The following is a 22,460-nucleotide window of genomic DNA, read 5'->3' as shown; positions in this document are numbered from 1 at the left end:
AGACTAGGTCCCAGCAGGTGCCAGGTATAAAGATGTGTTTGTGAGTGACACAATGCTAAGTGCCTAAAGACTATATTGTTTAATCCTGTATTTAAGCAATAGAGTCAATAAAGTCAATAAAGCATGGCGATAACTGGAACAATTAAAATTGAGTGTTCATGTGTTAATCTCACTTTTTCTGGTTTTCAGCACACTATTACAGTGAAACTTAGATATCGAATTGTGTGAGGTTCAAACTTGATGTACAGTCGTAGTAGTTGACACCACCAGAGCTATATATTAGAATTATATGTTTATGATCCGTCTTGATACACGAGATCAAAGAGAAACGCCTTTTCCTGATGACCTTGTAGTGTATTGTATGGACTGAAGTTCTTGCCGTAGTTGTTGGTGTTCGCTAGCTTGTCCTCTTCCTACAGCGGTTAGCGCTGTAAGATGCTCCTACACTTCGTTTACCTGGAATTTTAAACATGTCTTTGAAAGGAGGAGGAACGAGAGGGTTTTACTTCAACACTGTTTTGTCCTTGTCACGATCTTTGGCTGCACACCGACCTGCCCCGCTAGAAAAGGCGAGTATCGCTACCGATATGTTGTTATTAGCATTAGCTACATTAACCAAGATGGCTAGCCATTGATTCTCAAGGCCGCTTAGTTTTTCACCACCGCACACACAAGTCTGTGTACTGCAACAATGTTGTTTTTAGCTACACACATGCTGAAACTGCTGTCAGACAATCGAGTAATGATGTCAAGTGTGTGCTTTGAGAGGAGATGTCTTTCTGTCAATGGTGATGGATTGGCACTCCATCGGAAATGAATGAGGAAGTTGGCATCCCCGTTAGCTTATGCAGTACTAGTTGGCTAGTATTTTTCTCTCTCCACTTATCAAATGAGGAAACGCCCCCTTTCATTTGGTTGGCCATTGATTGTTTGTTTACATGAGTTTCCTGCCTTTTTAAGTGTAGCTGATAGATATCGCTCGTTTGTCACAATAAACTACCAACTATGTTGGTATTGTATGCTCCTAATTTCAGCAGTCTTCAGTGCCAGTATTTACTGAGCCAACTGACAGTAGTACTGTAGTTGTATTTTTTGGAACAGCACATTTTCTGTGCTTGTGGATTATTGATTTAGTAGCATATCCCTAGAACTAAAATGTAGGCGATATCTCCATATGCATTCAGTACACTTAGGCTAGCTGTTCTTACAACTCCATCGCAAGTACATCAGATTGATTGAGTTGTGAGAAGGGCTAACAGTACATTTGCATGCCAACAGGAGTCCATTCTGTATGACCAAATAATATGATTTTGTAGGAATTAATGAACGAACGAACAGCTGGAGTGGGAACCAGCAACCCTGTTGTTTAAGAGTAACTGAGCCATGAAGGTAAAGACCTCCAGGCTGAGAGCGCAGCATGCAGGAAGCTGCAGCAGAGGTGGTCCATACTGTACCTAACTGACGTAACTGTAGTTTTAGGACTCAACCTCCATCTCTCTGACTGTCTGCTGTGATGATTTTACTGAGTTTCAGTCCCTCACTCGGCTTTAGGCTGATCCTTGTTAGCGCTGGGCTAATTAATGACAGGGCCTGGTTTGGCTTGGCTCTGTGCCTGAATTGGGTGTTTTAGTCCCCCCAGGGCATGAATAGCACCTTTGTAAAACTAATGTACTCAGCACTGCAGAGTAGGTCAAAGCTGTCTGCATTAGTTAATGATTTCAATTAGGATTGGGGATGGAGTAATCTGATCCTACATCAGTCCGATTAGGGGGACCTTGCACATCCTACAGCAGGAATGTGAAATAGAAGCCTAGTGTCCAGGAATCAAGGACATAGCTGTGCACAGTTGGCAGTACAGAGACCACATGTTTCCCCTGCCAGTGTAGATGGGTCCCATTTGCGTACAGTAGCTCTGTTGTCCTTTTGATTTTGGGACCTTGTGCACCGCCAAGAAAATACAAATTAACAGACTTTCCCCTCAGGTCCAGAAGCTGCAATGCATGTGCCCAGTGGACTTCAGAGGGGTTTTCCAGCTAGACGAGAGGAGGAGGGATGCTGTCATCGCTCTGGGCATCTTCCTGGTGGAGTCTAACCTGCAGGTAGAATGAGACAGCTGCTTGCTTACCATTTCCACAGCTGCACCTTTTTGTGTGGCTTTTGCTTAAATTGTTTGGGTGTGATATTTTTGTTGCAGCACAAAGACACGATTGTCCCCTATCTTCCACAGCTGCACCTTGTGTGGCTTTTGCTTAAATTGTTTGGGTGTGATATTTTTGTTGCAGCACAAAGACACGATTGTCCCTTATCTCCTCGGGTTGCTGAAGGGACTTCCCAGAGTTCAATGGATCGAAGAAAGCTCCGAACGGAAAGGAAGGGGTAAAGAAATGCCAGGCCTAGCATTATTTGTTTGTTTTACATGTTCATTCCATGCGTTAGGGTTAGGGTTAGGGTTAGTACCCTAACCCTTTTGTACTGCTGCTTTCCTGTACTGCACATAAACAGGCTGCACCTATCCAATGTGCACTCATGAGTAAACAATGTTTTAACTCACCTGTATGGTATCATAGCAGCCTATTTAATTGGTTGCTCATCTTTCTGTGTCCTGCAGAGACCCTCCCAGTGGCAGAAAACTTCTGCTTCTGTCTGGTGACCCTGCTCTCAGATGTGGCCCAGCGGGATGAGGCTTTACGAGAAAAGGTGTGTGTGTGTGTGTGTGTGTGTGTGTGTGTGTGTGTGTGTGTGTGTGTGTGTGTGTGTGTGTGTTTGTGTTTGTGTTTGTGCGCCAATATGGAGTGAACATATTGTTGACACAACTCTTGATAAGTAAGTGGGTCACACTGATATGCCAGTACAGTATGCCCCAACACTAGGTAGGGACCACCAGCAGTGACTACTCTTTGGTTTGGGAGAGCTCACTCAGATGTGTGTGTCTCTCTCTCTCTCTCTCAGGTCCTGGAGGCAGTCATGGACATCATGCAGGTCCTGCTGAAAATCTGCCAGTCTCCAGAGAGCCATGATAAAGGTATGAGCATGGTACACCAGTTGTTTCTTGGCCACAGAGCCCCAGATGTGTGAGACTCAGCCATTTACATGTCCCTCTGCCCCCCCCCCTCCCTTCCTTTTGTCTCCCAGAATACCTGTGCAGGTACACCGTGCCCTGCCTGATAGGGGTGGCCCGGGCGTTTGGTCGCTATAGCAACACAGAGGAGCCACTGCTGTCCAAGCTGTTTCCTCGGGCGGTCACCCCTCCCCTGCCGGGGGATGACGAGGCAGACCCATCACGACGACGATCCTTCAATGACTTCCGCTCCATTCTACCGAGTTCACTACTTACTGTGTGTCAGGGAGACACGATCAAACGCAAAGGCTCCTCAGTGTCCAGCATATCACAACAGGTATTACTACTGCTACTACTACTACTACTATAACCACTACTACTATAGAATATCAGCTCTTTGTCAATGTTGCAGCAGATATTACCCCTACTTTTCCCTACCACGAAGGGGTATCAACAGTCAGATCCCACTACCTCTGTACTATGACAGCATATTTCAACTAGTAAGACAGCAGTATTACCACTAGAGGGCAAACCATGCCCTGTCAGAGTACCCTCCTGAAATACAAGCCAGTAAAGCTCTTTCCTCTTCTCCTGTTGTGTGTTTATAGGCCAGTCCAGAGCGAGCAGGACTGACCCCCAGTTCTCCAGCTGATCCGTCTGCACAGTATTTTGAAGGTAAGATAAGAGAAGAAAATGTAATTCCGAGAAATAAGAAAGAAAATGTACCTCTTGATTCTCCCGTGTGCGAACAAATGCTTTAAACCCAGATTTAATAATTAAGAAGCCTGTCTTTGTGTTTTTGACTGTCTGTGTCTCTTTGTGTATCTGTATCTCTCTGTCTATCATCCTCTCTGTCTCTTACTTTCTCTCTCTCCCTCCCTCCCTCCCTCTCTCCCTAGGCTCCTACCTCCCTGATGGCAGTGCAGTGGACCCAGACTATTACTTCTGCACCATCAGTTCTAGTTTCTCTGTGTCTCCCCTCTTCACTGGGAGCAGCAGTGGGGAACTTGATGTTCCTCTGGACATGCTGAGACAGCTGCTAAACATGGTCAGTCCCAATAGACATAGAATGTTTAGAACCATACTGTGAATCCCAAATCAACCTCTAAGATTGGACTTGTATGGTATATGCAATATCGTATGGAGTGTAGCCATCATCTTGCCCTCTGATAGTGGCAACAATATTGGATTTTCCGTTTGGAATGTTTGTGTTAACCATACCCTAATTCAGATGTGTGTTCTTTTGCCTTGAACAGGTTGAACAGTTTGTCTCTGAATCTTTTTTGAAAACTTTGGATGAGACCTTGCAGGACTTTGTGGAGGTATACGCTGTATAATTTCCTCGTCATTTCAATAAAAGCACTATTTGATGTCCTCTTAAAGGCCAATGTTACATGTTTTGGTGTTTTTCCTCCCTCTAGCTGAACCCAGATGTCCACCTCTACTATAGAACCTTCAGTGATCCTCTGTATGTGGACATATTTAAAATGCTGAGAGACACCCTGTACAACCTGAAAGGTAAGAAACCCTTCCATCTGTATTGACTATGCTTGTCACTGATTTGCTTTGTATTGTTACCAATTGTGTGTCCCCACATTTCTAGTGAGAGAGATTCAGAGGGGTAATATTCTGTCTGCAGTGTATCCTTGCCCATATTGTTAATGTAATACACCTGTGCTTAGAACAGCACTGTCACAATTTAACTCTAGCCATGGTCCTACAAGCTAACTGTATTGATTTTCAGCATGTTCATTCTGTGTTTCCCTCAGAATTGCAGACGGGCTATGTGAAGGAGGTTCACGACTTTGTCCTGGAGCAGTTCAGCAGCAGCCAGTCGGAACTACAGAGGATCCTACATGATGTAGAGTACCTTCACAGTGAACTGAGCCCACTGAAATTACGCTGTCAGGCTAATGCAGCCTGTGTAGACCTGATGGTATGGGCGGTCACTGAGGAACAGGGTAAGAGTGTGTGTGTGTGTGTTTGTGTGAGACAGTGTTTGTCCGTTGGTTTCAGCTGAGAAGCTGTGTACCATAGTGCTGGTGTCATACTGTTGTTGTTTTGTTGTTGTTTTAAACAGGAGCTGAGAATCTGTGCACCAAACTGTCAGAGAAGCTGCAGTCTAAGACGTCCAGTAAAGTCATCATCGCTCACATGCCCCTGCTCATCTGCTGCCTGCAGGTACTAGCTTACTGCTCCTACTGCTGCCCCTCATCCCTCTCTTTGTCCTCATCCTCCCTCTCTCCCTCCTCATCCTCCCTCTCTCCCACCTCCTCCCTCTATCCCCCCTACTCCTCCTCCTCCTTCTCTTCTCTCTCTCCCTCCTTCTCTCTCTATCCCTCCTCCTGTAAGGATAGTATAATTACGTTCATAGCCATCATGATGACGTGTTGCGTGTGTGTTTACAGGGTTTGGGTCGGCTGTGTGAGCGCTTTCCTGTGGTGGCCCACTCTGTCACAGTGTCCCTCAGAGACTTCCTGGTGGTCCCCTCTCCTGTACTAGTCAAACTCTACAAGTACCACAGCCAGTATACTACAGGTAACACACACACACACACACACACACACACATAAACCAGGTGAAAGTGTCCTATTACAAGTACATTGAATGGATTCTACTAGGAAGTACTTTATACAGAACATTGATGCTTAGGCTACTGCTCTCCGGTTTTAAAGGGGCTGGTGAGATAAAGATCCATGTGACCAATGAACACTCCCAGTCCACCTTCAGCGCCCACGCCAACAAGAAGAGCCAGCCCTCCATGTACGAACAGCTCAGAGACATCTCCATTGACAACATCTGCAGGTGAGGCATACCCTCTCTCTCTCTCTCTCTCTCTCTCTCTCTCTCTCACACACACACACACACACACATACACACTGTATGCTACTACTGCAGTAGTAAATATGCCTACATTATGTATGACTCTAGAGAATAATGACTGAATGTGACCTTTCTGACTCTCCCCCCTTCTCAATCGCTGTCTCTCCCAACACTCCCGCCTCCCTCTCTCAGATGTCTGAAAGCTGGCCTGACCATGGACAGTGTGATCGTTGAGGCTTTCCTGGCCAGTCTGTCCAATCGCCTCTACATCTCCCAGGAGAATGATAAGTAAGTCCTCACGTTGTTGACAATGTCCATGATTGACAGCCTCTCTGACAAATTCTGTGTCTGTGACAAGTGATTGACAGACACTCTGACCAACGGTGTGTGTGTGTGTGTCTGTCTCTCTCTCTCTCTCTCTCTCTCTCCCAGGGAGGCCCACCTGATCCCAGACCACACCATTCGGGCGCTGGGTCACATTGCGGTGGCCCTCAGGGACACTCCCAGAGTCATGGAGCCCATCCTACAGATCCTACAACAGAAGTTTTGCCAGCCGCCATCCCAGCTCGACGTACTAATCATAGACCAACTGGGCTGCATGGTCATCACAGGCAACGTGAGTAATACACACCATGCTTAGGCTGGGTTCCAATTTCAATTCAGTGCAAGATATATTATATTTCACTTGACACACACACAACACTCACATTCCTCTAAACTCATCCCCCTCTTCCCACTCCATAGCAATACATCTACCAGGAGGTGTGGAACTTGTTCCAGCAGATCAGTGTGAAGGCCAGTTCCATGGTCTACTCCACCAAAGAGTACAAGGACCATGGATACAGGTGACCTCCACAACCCCATTCATGTCCCCTGTTGTACATTTGCGTGTGTGTGTGTTTTATATTATTGTGTTATATTCCATTTGCAGAGACTGAACACTGGTGCGTATACATATTTTCCTGAGCATGTGTGTATTAATAATGTGTGTGTATTTCTCTTTCAGACACTGCTCCTTGGCAGTGATCAATGCGTTGGCTAATATAGCAGCTAACCTTGCTGCTGAGCACATGGTTGATGAGTTGTTGGTCAATCTGCTGGAGCTGTTCGTTCAACTGGGACTGGAGGGAAAGAGGGCCAGCGAAAGGGCCTCGGACAAAGGACCCGCATTGAAGGTACACACACACACACACACACACACCCACCCACACCTTACTTCAACTTGAAAACATGTAACCGTTTTTTCCTTTCATCCAGGCATCAAGCAGTGCTGGAAACCTTGGAGTGCTCATTCCAGTTATTGCCGTGGTAACTGACATTTATTTACCGCTAGGCTTGTAACCGACATTTTATTCTCACTCGCTTTGATTTCATTGATTCAAGCTACATGTCAGAAATTATTATTTGTATCCTTAACTCTCTTTCTCTCCCCCCTCCCCACTCTCTCTCTTTAGCTGACCAAGCGGTTACCACCCATCAAGGAGGCAAAGCCTCGTCTGCAGAAGCTCTTCAGAGACTTCTGGCTTTACTCTGTGGTCATGGGCTTCGCTGTGGAGGGATCAGGTGGGGATGAACCACCATTTTGACTGCATCTGTTCAATTGTCTGATTAGTTCAGTGTTCTCTCCTGGAATTGGACTGTTCGATGCTATCAAAGCAAGTAGGCTATGTCATGTGTCATTGTCATTACTTTCTTGTTTCCAAAAACGTGTGTGTGTTTAGGTCTGTGGCCAGAAGAGTGGTACGAGGGCGTTTGTGAGATCGCTACCAAATCCCCCCTCCTGACCTTCCCCAGTGGAGAACCTCTACGTTCAGAGCTACAGTACAACTCTGCCCTGAAGAATGATACTGTCACAGCGGTATGGTAACACACACACACACACACACACAATTTCCATCTCACATTTGGTGTTGATGTTCCCTGGTTATGTTTCAGGCTGAGTTGAATGATCTGAGGAGTACCATTATAAATCTGTTGGACCCCCCTCCTGAGGTGGCTGCCCTCATCAACAAACTAGACTTTGCCATGTCCACTTATCTACTGTCTGTCTACAGGCTGGAGTACATGAGGTAAGGACAGCACACACACGAACACACGAACACTTAGCTAACACTGGCAAACATTTGTTGTTGTTTCTGTGAGGGAAATTTGGTGAGCTAGCAAGGTCATTTCAGTTCCACCACTGTGTGGGAGGCATGTGTATATGTACCCTGCTTTAGGCTATGTATCAGAGATGCATTTGTATCTGTACCCTGCTTTAGGCTATATATCAGAGGCATGTGCGTCCAATATACTGTATTTCTACTATTTTAAGTTGTGCTTTACTGAACACAGCTCTTGTGTCTGCTGTCTCTGAGCATGAGATGTCTGGAGTGTTGAAGTTGGGTTGCTCATAAAGATGAAAGGATCTCCTGGTCTCATCTCATTCATCATATCTCCTATCTGAACCATGTCTCTTGATTCTTCCAGGATGCTGCGTGCTTTGGATTCGGATCGTTTCCAGGTGATGTTCCGCTACTTTGAAGACCGAGCCATCCAGAAGGACAAGTCTGGTATGCAGTAGTGGCAACAGCCACTTTCAACTCTGTGTCATGCATTTCTGAAAAATCAAAGTTCATGATTTCCACCGTTCAGGCTTGTAAATTGTGCAACGTGTCTCCAGGTATGATGCAATGTGTGATAGCAGTCGGTGACAAGGTCTTTGAGGTCTTCCTGCTGATGATGGCTGAAAAGGTAAGGGCAGATATCTAACTAGCTCCCTGTATGGTCCCCCTGACTCCTTTGCTTTTTGGGGGCTAGCACATATGCACCTATGATAACAAGTTGATGCGTACACAAGATTCCCCTTTTCAGTACATGTCGTTACTCTTCCCAGGCCAAGACCAAAACCCATGAAGAGGAATTGGAACGTCATGCCCAGTTCTTATTGGTCAACTTCAACCACATCCATAAGAGAATCCGCAGAGTGGCTGACAAATACCTGTCTGGCCTGGCCGAAACGTGAGAACACACACATGCACACGCACATGCACACGCACACGCACACGCACACACACACACACCCTGTATGAAGTCATCAGAGTTGGTGTTCTCATGGAGTTTTTGTATTATGTTCTCCCTCCCCAGTTTCCCCCACCTGTTATGGAGTGGGCGTGTTCTGAAGACCATGCTGGACATCCTTCAGACTCTCTCCCTCTCCCTCAGTGCGGTACGAACTTTGCCCAAAATGTCTTTAAGGTTTAGGCAATATCATTTTTACAGTGTAAAATCCACTGCAAAATGGATTGTATTTGTCTTTGTATTTGTCTTTGTATTTGTCTTTGTCTTTTCAAATGTCTTCAACTCTTTTGGTTCTGTATCATTGTGATGACGAATGGTGTTGTAATACCATGTATGGTGTTGATGCTGTGTTTCCAGGACATCCACAAAGACCAGCCATACTACGACATCCCAGACACACCCTACAGGATCACAGTACCTGACACCTATGAAGCCAGAGAGGTAGGATAGCTCTGTCCCATAATCTGCCTTTTTCCACACCCTTTCAACAGCATTAGGAGACATTTCAAATGAATAGGAAAGGTTGGATGATCATGTATTTCAAACCTGAACGGTGGAAATCCAGTTTAACCAGTGGTCATTTGCTCAACATTGAGCCAAGGGTTTTCTTCTGTGGTTTTTAGAGCATAGTGAAGGACTTTGCTGCTCGCTGTGGGGAGATCCTTAAAGAGGCCATGAAATGGGCCCCGTCTGTCACCAAGTCCCACCTACAGGTGAGAGACACACACACACACTTCTGAAGTGACCTGTAGTTGTGGATTGTTTACTGTGTTGACTGCACTTTACAGCTGACTTACCCACATCCACATGCATGCAGTCAGTAGCCAGTTTGTACCTGTGTCATGGCTAAGACGTGTGTGCGTGCTCTGCAGGAGTATCTGAACAAACATCAGAACTGGGTGTCAGGTCTGTCCCAGCACACAGGCCTTGCCATGGCCACAGAGAGCATACTACACTTCGCTGGCTACAACAGACAGAGCACAACTCTAGGGGTGGGTATAGAACCTTTACATCTGTTACATTCTGTTACATCCATCCAATTATCTGTCAAATCCATTTCTTCATCCCATCTATGCACTCATCACTGATGTGTTTCCATGACTCGTTCCTGTCTCACATTCCTATACTAACCCAGTCCCCTGTGCCCTCTCAAGGCCACCCAGCTGACCGAGAGGCCTACCTGTGTGAAGAAGGACTACTCCAACTTCATGGCCTCCCTCAACCTCAGGAACAGATACGCTGGAGAGGTAGAGGACACCATACTAGAACCATGTAGTAGTCATAGTCATATTTCTCATTTTTAACCAACAGAACAGTCGTTTTTTTCACGCTGCGACTGGTGTCCCGTCCCCGTCCCCAGGTGGCAGGTATGATCCATTTCTCAGAGGCGGTGCGTAGCCAGTCAGACCTCAGCAAACTGATGATCAAACAGATGTCAGAGGCTCTGGAGAGTGGACAACCTGAGGCTTTCACTGAATCTATGTTCAAACTGGCCGCTCTGCTCATCAGCACCAAAGGTGTGTGTGTCTGTGTGTCTGTGTGTGATGGTGGGGGCCTGTATGTGAAATCCAAACTGACTTTCTTCTCTCTCGCTCTTTCTCTCTAGAATGTGATCCTCAGCTCCTGCACCACCTGTGTTGGTCACCTCTCAAGATGTTTACAGAGCATGGCATGGAGACAGCTATCGCCTGTTGGGAGTGGCTGCTGGCTGCACGCACAGGGGTCGAAGTACCTGTATGTATCTATGTGTACCTGGGAATGTGTGTACTGGGTTGGTAGACTTTGTTCAGTTGCCATGTAGCAAATGACATTTCAGCTGAAGATGGGGTTTGTCCTGTGTCTGTTTGTGTCTGAAGCCTCTCTCTCTCTCTTTCTCTCTCTCTCTCTCTCTCTCTCTCACTCCTCCTTGCTCCCTTTCTTTCACTCTTCCTCTCTAGTTCATGCGTGAGATGGCGGGAGCGTGGCAGATGACTGTCGAGTTGAAGATGGGCTTGTTCTCCGATGCCAAGGTGGAGGCGGACCCTCTGGCCGCTTCAGAGGAGAGTCAGCCTGTACCCTGTCCTCCAGATGTCACCCCTCACCAGATCTGGATAGAGGTCAGTCCCCTGAGGCCTGGACGCCTAGACCACCTCACATGTTCTGTGCTGTATGTTTATATGTTGTCTCTCTCTCTCTGTCCTACCCCTCTCTCCCTCTTCACCCTACCTCCCCCACTCTTCCTCCTCCCTATTTCTTCCCTCTCTGTTGTTCCATCCCTCTCTCCCTCCCTCCACAGTTTCTCGCCCAGAGGTTTGAGATAGCTAAGTACTCAAGCTCAGACCAGGTGGAGATCTTCGGTAGCCTCTTGCAGCGTTCTCTCTCCCTCAACGTCGGTGGAAACAAGAGCAGCCTCAACCGCCATGTAGCCGCCATCGGACCCCGCTTCAGGTCCACACACACACACACACACACACACACACACACACACACACACTCTCATACACATGATCAGACACACGATCAGACACAATAGACACTCCCAAACAGAATTAAAAAAAAATACTAAATGGCAGTCTGTGCAGTCAAACCTTCTTAACATAATCGTGTCAATTGATAAGCTATGTAGATGTTAAGTTATGAGTTGACCAATTATCCATTAACAGTCAGTCTATTAGTAGTGTTTAGATATGTGTTATAACTGTCAATGATGTGTGTCCCAGGCTCCTGTCCCTTGGTCTGGCTCTGCTCCATTCTGACGTCGTCACCAACGCCACCATCAGAAACGTGCTTCGAGAAAAGATCTACTCCACAGCGTTTGACTACTTCAGGTAGAGCTGTAACGCCAGGCACACACACACACACACACACACACACACACACACACACACACACACACACACACACACACACACACACACTATAGTGTACACAGTTGAATGTGCATCTTCTCTGAAGTGTGAAAAAAATATTTGTATTATGATCTATCGTTTTCATCCATAAACTGACTTTCTCTCTCACCCCTCCCCCCAGCGCGGCTCCTAAGTTCCCTACCCAGGGGGACAAGCGTCTTCGTGAGGACATCAGCATCATGGTCCGTTTCTACGCCAGCATCCTGTCTGACAAGAAGTACCTGGCCGCATGCCATCTGGTCCCACCTGGTGAGCTTGGCGCCACCCCCGCCCCCAGCACCCTCTCTGCTGGGATTTTCGGATCGCTTATTGTGTCCAGCACTTCTCCGATATCGATCTTAAGTAAGCCTACAGCGGTGCAGCTACACTGCAGCAGGGGCATGCTTTTACACAGGTCAAATTTGCCCTTGTTTGCCCCTCACTATGGTGCTGATAGATTGATAAATGATCTATCCATTTATATTTCTGCCTTTTCTATCTGTTTAGCTCTATCCTTATTCCTATCTTTAGCCCTCTCCAACTCGATCTATCAATCCCTCTCTCCCTCCCCCCCCCCCCTCTCTCTCTCTCACTCTCCCCCCACTCTCTCTCTCTCACCCTACATCTATTTGCCAGCTGTGATGCAAACCACAAATTTGTCACCTGTGTTAAAATGCATGTTTAATTATCTTAGAATGATTATTCTCATCACGCCGCCCCACCCGTCGCCCTTCAGCTCGATTTGTCAATTTGTCAATAAATTGGAAAGTACAAATTGAGAAATGGACGTGTTTTTCACCACCCAGACAGCCCTTGCTGCTCTTCGTCCCTGACAAAAAAAAACATGGTCACACACTCATAAACATCGAATCGCTCCAGGTAAATGAAGATTACCAAAAGTGTTTGACCCTGTATCAGTGACTAGGGGCAACTTCTCCCCACTTCCATTGGATTTCTCTTTCCTCAAACGCATGGCCATCTCAGCAGCACAGGACTAACCGACAAATCTCATCTCGCTCTTCAAAACGCCTCCCCTTACCATCGAATGCTCTTCAAAAAATACCCTCATTTCATGATTTTTCTCTTTGTTCAGAGTTTCTTGTTTAGGACAATGTCTGTGTAGAGTGATAGAGAGATGGAGAGATCAAGAAATGGAGAGAGTAGTGACGCAAGAGAGCTGAAGAGTGTGATTGAGTCATATGAGTTGCGAGTTGAATGGAGTGCGAAAGTTGGAGGGAAAGAAAATAAAAGGAAAGAAGACAAAAAAAGTATTGTGTCATGTAGCGAATAACAGAGAGAGACAGTACAATGAGAGAGACAGACAGAGATTAGTAGTTGTGTGGGCAGTGGTTGTGTGTCTGTCCCAGCCTATTGAGAGTGTGTGTGTGCGCGTGCATGTAGACAACCAGGACCCGTCGTTGAACAGTCTGTCTGTGATGACCGCTGCTGACCCCAGAAATAACATGGACTCCAGCTCTCGCTCCCAGCAGAGCGGGCAGGGATGGATCAACACCTACCCACTGTCCAGCGGCATGTCTACTACGTCTAAGAAATCAGGTACCTCTCTCTCTCTCTCTCTGTCTCTCTCACACACACACACACACACACACACACACACACACACAGATCTGACTGTGCCCTCTTTCCTCGGCTTCCAGGCCTGTCTAAGAAGAGTAACAGAGGAACCCAGTTACATAAATACTACATGAAGCGCAGGACCCTGCTGCTGGCTTTACTGGTGAGACTGCCTGGCTCTCCTCTCTCTTCCCCCTGTATCTGGGAGATTGATTGTTTGTCCATGATCTCTGTAGCTCTCTCCAACTCTTATCTATCTATCTCTCTCTAAAGCAGTTCATTTTCTGACCCCGCACCCCTCCACTACCTCTTCCTCTCCACAGGCCAGCGAGATCGAGCGCTTGACTACTTGGTACAACCCTCTGTCCACCCAGGAGTTGGCTATATCTACAGATCAGTCAGTAGAGACCAGCATCGCTAACTGGAGGTCCAAATACATCAGCCTGACTGAGAAACAGTGGAAGGACAACGTCAACCTAGCCTGGAGTATAGCACCTTACCTGGCTATGCAGCTACCTGCCAGGTACACACACACACACACACACACACACAAACATATTGGCACACACAGTAGTACTACAGTGCTTCCTCTCCTATGTGTTGTCAGGTTTAAGAACGAGGCCATTGTGGCGGAGGTGACCAGGCTGGTGAGACTGGACCCTGGAGCTGTCAGTGACGTACCAGATGCTGTCAAGGTGAGACACCACAGCAAACTGGGCTTAGACATGCTCAATATGAACATTCTTTTTTGGGAGCTGGAAAGCTGGATTAACTATTACTCTTATTTGAAGTGGTTACAACATATCAAACATATATTTTGTGTGTGTGTGTGTGTCTTTAATATCACCAGTTCCTGGTGACATGGCACACCATTGATGCTGACTCTCCAGAGCTGAGCCACATTCTGTGCTGGGCCCCAGCGGACCCCCCCACTGGCCTGTCCTACTTCAGCAGCATGTACCCTCCTCATCCACTCACTGCTCAATACGGGGTTAAAGTGCTCCGCTCATTTCCTCCTGTACGTCACGCCCATCATACACACACACACACTCTCACAGTTGCTTTAAATGAGCAGGCGGTAGACTGTCTAGTATTGGCTACATGTGTTGATGGCTATCTCAATTAGTTGTTGTGTTTCCTCAGGATGCCATCCTGTTCTACATTCCTCAGATTGTTCAGGCTCTTCGCTATGACAAGGTGAGGGAAGCTACATCTAAATTAACTGCAGTGTCTCCACATCCCTCGCTACAGTAATCATATCTGTCTGACAAACGTAGATGTTGACCGTAACTGGTGTGATGTTGTGCTGTGATGGTCAGATGGGTTACGTGAGAGAGTACATCCTCTGGGCGGCCCAGAAGTCCCAGCTGCTGGCCCACCAGTTCATCTGGAACATGATGACCAACATATACCTGGACGAAGAGGCACACCATAAAGATCGTGAGTCTCTCTCACACACACACACACACACACACACACACACACACACACACTCTCAGACACTGTCATAATGTAACCGATAGACACACTCCACACTTTATCTCGGTGTAACTGTATATTCTTTCTCTGTAGCTGATATAGGGGACCTGCTGGAGCAGATGGTGGAGGAGATCACTGGCTCTCTGTCAGGTCCGGCTAAAGACTTCTACCAGAGAGAGTTTGACTTCTTTGGCAAGATCACCAATGTGTCTGCCATCATTAAGTAAGGGCAAAGTTAACACGATCTGTTTCTGCTTTTAGTCGTTTTGTCGTTCTCATAACAAACATTCAAGTCAACGACAAAGCAGTTAGATAAATCAGAAACATTAGATGAAGAATAATTTACTCCCGTACTTGCTCTACGATTTTGACGCCATTGCAATTCTAGTCCTTTTTAGCATGGCCATCTAGTGACTACTTCTAATGGTGTTTTTTCAGGCCCACCCCCAAGGGAGACGAGAGGAAGAGAGCCTGTCTCAAAGCCCTGTCGGATATCAAAGTCCAGCCAGGTAACAGTAACTTCCATATTTCATTTTATGTAAATTATGTAAGTGTGTCTGTCTCCTCCTTTGAGTGAGTAAATGTTGCTCTCTGTCTCCCACCTGTGGCCATTCTAGGCTGCTACCTGCCCAGTAACCCAGAGGCCATTGTACTGGACATAGATTACAAATCTGGAACACCCATGCAGAGGTATTGATTGATTGGCTCAAAGTATCTATGTGCATTAAGATAACCTCTTGAGATGTATCAACACGTTTCCAAATGGCCAGGGGACACATTCACCAATGTATTCAGACAACATTGATGTAGACATTCCTCTGCAGAGAGATAAAGTCCCCTAGAACAGTATATTTATTGGCTGTATACCATTGATATCTAAGTATGACTGACAGGTGTGTCTTGTTCCCTCTGCAGTGCTGCCAAGGCTCCCTACCTGGCCAAGTTCAAGGTGAAGCGTTGTGGGGTGAGTGAGCTGGAGAAGGAGGGACTGCGCTGCCCCTCAGACTCCCTGGAGGAGGGAGAGGAGAGTGACGACGGAGCACGCAGGATCCTCTGGCAGGCAGCCATCTTTAAAGTGGGAGATGACTGCAGACAGGTATGGCACCTCCCACATAATACAGAGAGAAACCTAGATAACGACCACCAGCAGATTATTTATCACGCATGGGCAGCTCAGACTGTTCTATCTCAGTCTCATGTAAACTCTCTCTCTCTCTCTCTCTCTCTCTAGGACATGCTGGCTCTGCAGATCATCGGCCTGTTTAAGAACATCTTCCAGCTGGTGGGACTGGACCTGTTTGTATTCCCCTACAGAGTGGTGGCTACTGCCCCCGGGGTGAGATAATAGCTACCCTACCCCCTCTTTCCTACCCCTCCCTCACTCACCCCTTTAACAACACCCCCCCCCCCCCCCCCCCCCACACACACACACACACACACACACACACACACCATATTCAACATGAGTTTGACTAAACTCTCTGTTCTCTAGTGTGGCGTGATCGAGTGCATTCCGGACTGCAAGTCTCGTGACCAGCTGGGCAGACAGACAGACTTTGGGATGTATGACTACTTCAGGAACCAGTATGGAGATGAGTCCACTCTGGCCTTCCAGAAGGTGAGGAGACTGAGCCATCAGAATCACACATTATCCCAGCCAAAGGGCCAGTACTGTTTCCTCCCCATTAACATGGTATGGTGTTGTTTTGCTGCAGTCCGTCTCTCTCATTGTCTCTCTCATTGTCTCTCTCTCTCCAGGCTCGGTATAACTTCATCCGCAGTATGGCGGCCTACAGCTTGCTGCTGTTTCTGCTGCAGATCAAAGACCGGCACAATGGCAACATTATGCTGGACAGCAAGGGACACCTCATCCACATAGGTACACCGTCATCCATAAACTCATCCACATAAGCACAAGCAAACTCATATCCTCATCTATTTAACTCCAAAACAGCCGTAGACTCCTCAGCTACATAAGTGCACAATCATCCACCTCATCCACATATTGTAGGTATGTGTGTATTGTGTGTTTTTTTTGTCTGTGTTATAAATACCTTGATGCCCAACCAGTTTTCTGACTGGGATTGTAAAGATTTACTGACTGTGTGTCTCCTCAGATTTTGGCTTCATGTTTGAGAGTTCCCCTGGTGGTAACCTGGGCTGGGAGCCAGACATCAAGCTGACTGATGAGATGGTGATGATTATGGGAGGCAAGATGGAGGCTACCCCATTCAAATGGTTCATGGAGATGTGTGTGAGAGGATACCTGGCTGTCAGGTGAGATTGTGTGTGTGTGTGTGTGGGGGGGGGGGGGGGGGGGGGGCAGGCATGCGCCCTGGTTCTTTTACCTCTCTCTTGCTCTCCTCTTCTCTCTTGTCTCTTGTTCATCTCTTATTCTGCCTTTCTCTCTCTCTCTCTCTCTCTTGGTCTCCCTCGCTCTCCCTCCTGCTCCTGGTCACCTGTCTCAGGCCCTACATGGATGCAGTGGTTTCATTGGTAACTCTGATGCTGGACACCGGACTACCATGCTTCAGAGGACAAACTATCAAACTGCTCAAGTGAGTACAGCGAAGTGTGTGTGTGTGTGTGTGTAAACTCAACTGCATGAGTGTGAGCAAATAAATACTAAATAGGTGAGAGAGAGAGAGAGAGAGAGAGAGAGAGAGAGAGAGAGAGAGAGAGAGAGAGAGAGAGAGAGAGAGAGAGAGAGAGAGAGAGAGAGAGAGAGAGAGAGAGAGAGAGAGAGAGAGAGAGAGAGAGAGAGAGAGACTGATGTCTTGTTATGTATTTGTTTTCCAGGCAGCGGTTTAACCCCAGTATGAGTGAGAAGGAGGCGGCTGCTTTCATCATCAAAGTCATTCAGAGCTGCTTCCTCAGCAGCAGGTAACTTGGGCCTTTTACCAAACCTGTTCGTAGACCCTTCCCATAGATCCTATGGCCCTGTTCCACTTCAGCTCCTTGGCCACTGACAGTGTCAGATGTTTTTCTGGACCTAATAAATAGGGCTAGGATAAAAGCCAATTTATGGTAAATCCGGCATCCAGTAGTGTAGCTAGGTGGACTCAACCTAACCTGCAGGTTACATCTTTATTAATTGTACTGTTTTATTTTGAGATGCCTAGAGTGGAGTCGGTTTACTGTGGACAATGGACATTACGACTGTATGACATTTCAATACAGATCCCCACAGTCTTATTTATTGGCCTCTACACCCCTGTAACAACAACGATAAGAAGACTTTCATTTGTAGTTACAGACCATGAAAGACTATGAGTTACCTAATTACTGTCTGTTTTATATTCCACAGGAGCAAAACCTACGACATGCTTCAGTATTACCAGAACCAGATTCCCTATTGAAGAACCAGATTCACTCCTGAAGACACTGCTCTTCTACTTCTCCTCTCCTGCCTCTCCCTTTAGTTTAGTGGTCACCAACCCTGTGTATGCAGGCTTTGATTCAACTAATCTCACCAGAACCAGGCTTGGCTTGGGGACAAACTGCTATCGTGTAATGTGAAAGCAGGTGTCATAACTAGGTCATTCTACTTCGCTTGTGTCGACCATGATGTGCACTTTATAGATGATAGTATCTCACAGACCTGATTTGTCTCTGATCAAAAGCTATTACATTTAGGAAATCAAACACGCACCAATCGATCCATGGATCGAGTAATCCGTTTCTGCTCCAGTCAATCACACACCCTAAGATTGTCAGACCTCACAATTGAACACAATTCATTTACATTTACGGCATTTAGCAGACGCCTTTATACAAAGCGACTTACAACAATACATTTGTTTAAGTAAGTGAATCATCGATCCAACAGTCATCATAAGACAAAGTAATCAATGCTCACAATTCATGTTCCCACAACCTAATAATTACCATGAACATATCATACTTTGAACCAAGTCTGCTTGAGTCAATCATATATTGTATCCAGGTCACATGTAGTTGATATATGTATCTCATACACTTCACCTATGACCCCTGAATCAAGTCTGTTCGGGGTCAGTCTTGCAGTATTAATAAAATGATGAACAGAGTAAATCGTGATAAAATAATAGTGTAAGACATTAACAGATACTGATAATGTATCAGTATACTGATAATGACAAAGAAGACAATGTATTAATCCTTACATTTCATACAAATCTTTTGGGGTAGAAGTTGCCCTTAGGCATAAATCTAGAATCAGTGTGCTCTTCTTATCCTCACCTAAGCTATGAGTGTCATCCCCCTCCCTCCCCCAGTTCCATTGATATTATACCTGAGGCCACTGTGACCAGCTATGTCATGAGGACAGGGTGAGTTTCTCCAAAGCTTCGTAGTGTTAAGTTATTTGTACGAATAATTTTTTTAATTTCAAATTTCCCGAAACCCTTCGTAGCTCACATAGTAGGCCGACTTCAATTATTTTATGAATTCACAAGAGCTTGGCCCGCCCTCTTAACTTTACACATTGACAATGGACCACAAGCATAAAATCAAGTTTAAATCTCGTTGATGCCCAGAAATACGTATTAGCAAGTGCAACAAACGTTAGTTCTCAAACGTTTTTTTACATAAGCATGGTACTACATTACGAATCGTGAACTCTAATGAAGGCATTTCTTAATCAACATGATTATGACATCCCATAATAAACCACTCTGTGATAGCATATTTTTCATTTTTGAAACGAACACATGCGCGACTAAATGTCGACATAGCCGAAAGTTTATTATAAGAACTGGTCCAGTGTCAGTGTTCTGTATTAACCTCTTATACTTAGGTCAGAATTTGAGTGGAGAAAGATGATCTGACAGCTGCGCTTCTGGCCCATTGATTATGAATTGATGGATACATATTCCTCTCCACTTCAAAATCAACTTCACGAACGTGTGAGTTAGGAGGCGGTTTGGGAAACTCAACAAACTACATAGCACGCTAAGTGGTTTGTGAACCTTAAACATCCATCGCTGTCGGGAAACTCACAAGTCACCCCAGGTCAGGTCAGGTCATCAGTGATGAAACGATTTACGGTATGAGTCTGAACGGCATCAACCCCCCATGTCTCATCAGTAGATCTTTATGTGTAGTTACTCTCCCTACGTCTGTGACATTTAGCCAATTGAATGTTTGTTTGTGTGCAATTCTATTTGGAAACATTCCGCTTTCTGCACAGAGAAATTATTTATTCACCTTTTAAACCTGTACTTGAACCTCTAGGATTTGGGTTTAGTTTGGTGTTGATGATGATACCCAAAAAGCCATCCCTTTGATCCTTGGCACAAACAGAACTGTAGTGAACTACAACCCTCCGATGTTATGCAAGATATTTATGTCTTAATTTGTGTGTTAAATATATGAGGTTGCTGTAACTTTTCCCTTCCGAACCCTGGGTCATGTTGTATCTATTGTCTGTCTCAGTTAAGATGTTTTACTTGGTCTGTAAAGAGAATTTTATCTTATATCTGTCTGATTAGATTAGATTGTAAGTATTATTTTGTTCTTATACTAAGGATATTTTGCGCTCTTAAATATAAGATTAATAGTAAATACAGATTAAAGATGTACCCCCAATTTATGTATTTAAAGTATTTCCTGTGTGTATGTTTTTAATGGTTAACAAGAGACATGCATTTTAGAAAAATAATATAAGGAAAAACTGTTACACTTGTAGTTGTCATCATGGCCCGAATCTCTTGCAGTAGCCTTGAGCCAATATTGGACTGATTTGGTTTACTGTCTGTTTTATACTGTCATCCTCGTCAACCACTGTCAAATGCTCCTCTGCGACTATCAAATCAGGATTGAGTTATAATATATTGTGTGTGCATGCATGCGTGCGTGCACGCATTACAGACTTGCCCATGATTCTTTGTGATGAAATGCTGAAAAATAAATTCGCAGTTGCAGCAAAAAAAAAGTGTGTGGCATTTGTCCACCAGTTTCACCATTGACTGATATACACTCACTGAACACTTTATTAGGAACACTGTACTAATACTGGGTAGGGCCTCCCTTTTTTCTCAAAAAGCCTGATTCCACAAGATGTTGTAAACATTCCTCATGTTTCTCATTCCTTTGAGATTCTGGTCTATGATGACATCACACAATTCCTGCAGATTTTTCAGGTGCACTTTGAAGCTTTGAATCTCCTGTTCTACCACATTCCCCACACCATTACACCACCTCCACCATGAGAAGGTGAGTGTATATTGGCAGAGAGCATATCATTCTGTAGGCTATACAAAAGACTGGATAGATGGATAATATCAATCCAATCAATGGATAACACCACCTCCTCCTGAAGTATACTTCATATGTCCCTGGGCATCACTGAAGATCAAAAGAGACAACCACAAACAAATGTTTTGACACCTGAACTTATTTGTTTTCCATTCTTTCATTTTCATCAGTATTTCATCAACATTTTACTTTCCCTCTAACCCTTCTATCCCTCCACCTCTACCTCATCCAACTCATTTTTCTCCTCAATCTCCTCTACCTTCTCCACCTCTACCTCATCCAACTCCTCCTCTGTGCTTATGCATTGCAGCCCACGAGAGATTCACAGTACAGATTGAAGAGTTCCTTGAAGAACAAATTAGAAGATGGTCTCATCGCCACACGTAAGCCCCTTTTGCCAGTTACCTCATAAGGGGCAGGTATGTCTACAGCTTCTCGTGTCGTGTGGTTATGCTTGATGACTACAGCACATCTGGGATCACAACAGCACGGCAAGGATAAAGACATGACGGTGGCCCCCCCCTCTCTATCTACTTCACCTGACACCACCTCGGTCCGTTGCCTGGGCCCTTAGTGTCAGTGTCATGCTCTTTACATGGAACCCTCAGCTCTCTGGCTCATCTTAGCGCTGAATTAGTGACCCATTGGTTATATTTTCTACATCACTATAAGCTACTTCATTTATCCTCCCCTATTTGTAAGCGTATTACAAGGTCAAGGACATCCTTTATAAGGTTTAATAACAAATGTAGTTAGCCAGACTAAACATTAAAACAACCTCATCTGGTAGATAATTTGCTGTAACTGTGTCTACATATCCACATTAGCATAAAAAGTAAGAGAGCAGCAGATGTCAGTTTGTCCGAGTTTGCATCTGGTCTCTCTCTCTCTCTCCATCCTTTTGTTGCCCACTGAGTCCCTCCACCAATCCTACCCATCCTAAATGCCCAACCCCCTTTGTCCTTTTGTGGCGGGCCCAGACTGGGGCAGCGGGTACAGAGGAGGGGGTATTCAGAAGAGTAGGGAAGCCCTTTCAATCTACATCAATCTACATGACAGCTGTAGGGTTCAAGGCTCACCCCCCCCTTTGTGCCCAATATCAGTACTACTCCTTTGGAATCATATTTATGTGTGGCATTAATATTTCAGGAAAAAAAGACCATTTTAGTGTATTCAAGCAAAACAGTGATTTCTTCAAGGAAGGAAAAAAATGTTTTTTAGGCACCCTTCTTTACAGCCTCATACAGATACAAGCTTGAACAATTCTTTGAACAGGACTCTTCAGACCAAAACAAAGACAAGGTTGGAAAAACTCATTTCTGGAGTTAGGACCACCCCTTCTAAAATGCAAATCCACTCAT

The 22,460-nt window shown here is 45.5% G+C and overlaps 1 protein-coding gene across 4 annotated transcripts; it reads left to right on the top strand.

The window, feature by feature from the left end:
• The first annotated feature begins 392 nt into the window (after positions 1 to 392).
• On the top strand, positions 393 to 20,764 carry pi4kaa (phosphatidylinositol 4-kinase, catalytic, alpha a). 4 transcript variants are annotated; one of them, XM_083669888.1, is made up of 54 exons: positions 393 to 569; positions 1,983 to 2,099; positions 2,283 to 2,376; positions 2,609 to 2,697; positions 2,950 to 3,022; positions 3,133 to 3,395; positions 3,667 to 3,733; positions 3,958 to 4,106; positions 4,315 to 4,380; positions 4,480 to 4,576; positions 4,828 to 5,019; positions 5,139 to 5,239; positions 5,467 to 5,596; positions 5,734 to 5,863; positions 6,074 to 6,169; positions 6,314 to 6,497; positions 6,626 to 6,726; positions 6,888 to 7,056; positions 7,139 to 7,189; positions 7,336 to 7,444; positions 7,603 to 7,739; positions 7,817 to 7,950; positions 8,351 to 8,433; positions 8,544 to 8,614; positions 8,757 to 8,881; positions 9,008 to 9,089; positions 9,299 to 9,382; positions 9,565 to 9,654; positions 9,814 to 9,933; positions 10,096 to 10,188; positions 10,302 to 10,458; positions 10,548 to 10,675; positions 10,879 to 11,037; positions 11,217 to 11,368; positions 11,641 to 11,748; positions 11,951 to 12,078; positions 13,210 to 13,365; positions 13,467 to 13,546; positions 13,707 to 13,906; positions 13,991 to 14,078; positions 14,234 to 14,401; positions 14,527 to 14,580; positions 14,703 to 14,823; positions 14,956 to 15,085; positions 15,301 to 15,371; positions 15,480 to 15,552; positions 15,778 to 15,958; positions 16,094 to 16,198; positions 16,355 to 16,480; positions 16,621 to 16,741; positions 16,980 to 17,139; positions 17,331 to 17,420; positions 17,662 to 17,745; positions 18,170 to 20,764. In XM_083669888.1, exons 1-54 carry the CDS (start codon positions 471 to 473, stop codon positions 18,219 to 18,221), a joined length of 6,288 nt encoding a protein of 2,095 aa, XP_083526014.1. In that variant the 5' UTR covers positions 393 to 470; the 3' UTR covers positions 18,222 to 20,764. The 4 variants fall into 4 exon arrangements, with proteins under 4 accessions (XP_083526014.1, XP_083526012.1, XP_083526013.1 ...); XM_083669886.1 differs by having other exon boundaries at positions 11,951 to 12,171; XM_083669887.1 differs by having other exon boundaries at positions 13,707 to 14,078.
• Positions 20,765 to 22,460: the final 1,696 nt, after the last annotated feature.

The sequence above is a fragment of the Argentina silus genome, assembly GCF_951799395.1.
Source record: "Argentina silus genome assembly, chromosome: 5".
Taxonomy (NCBI): Eukaryota; Metazoa; Chordata; class Actinopteri; order Argentiniformes; family Argentinidae; genus Argentina; species Argentina silus.
This window is presented reverse-complemented; position numbering and strand designations above follow the sequence as displayed.

What these genes read in the sequence shown, in the direction of transcription:
- pi4kaa (XM_083669885.1), top strand. Translation starts at nt 471, where the DNA reads ATGTCTTTGAAAGGAGGAGGAACGAGAGGGTTTTACTTCAACACTGTT. An exon ending in CTGTCTGGCCTGGCCGAAAC is followed by an intron (nt 8,882 to 9,007) that starts GTGAGAACACAC and finishes CTCCCTCCCCAG; the next exon opens with TTTCCCCCACCTGTTATGGA. An exon ending in CCACTCTGGCCTTCCAGAAG is followed by an intron (nt 16,481 to 16,620) that starts GTGAGGAGACTG and finishes CTCTCTCTCCAG; the next exon opens with GCTCGGTATAACTTCATCCG.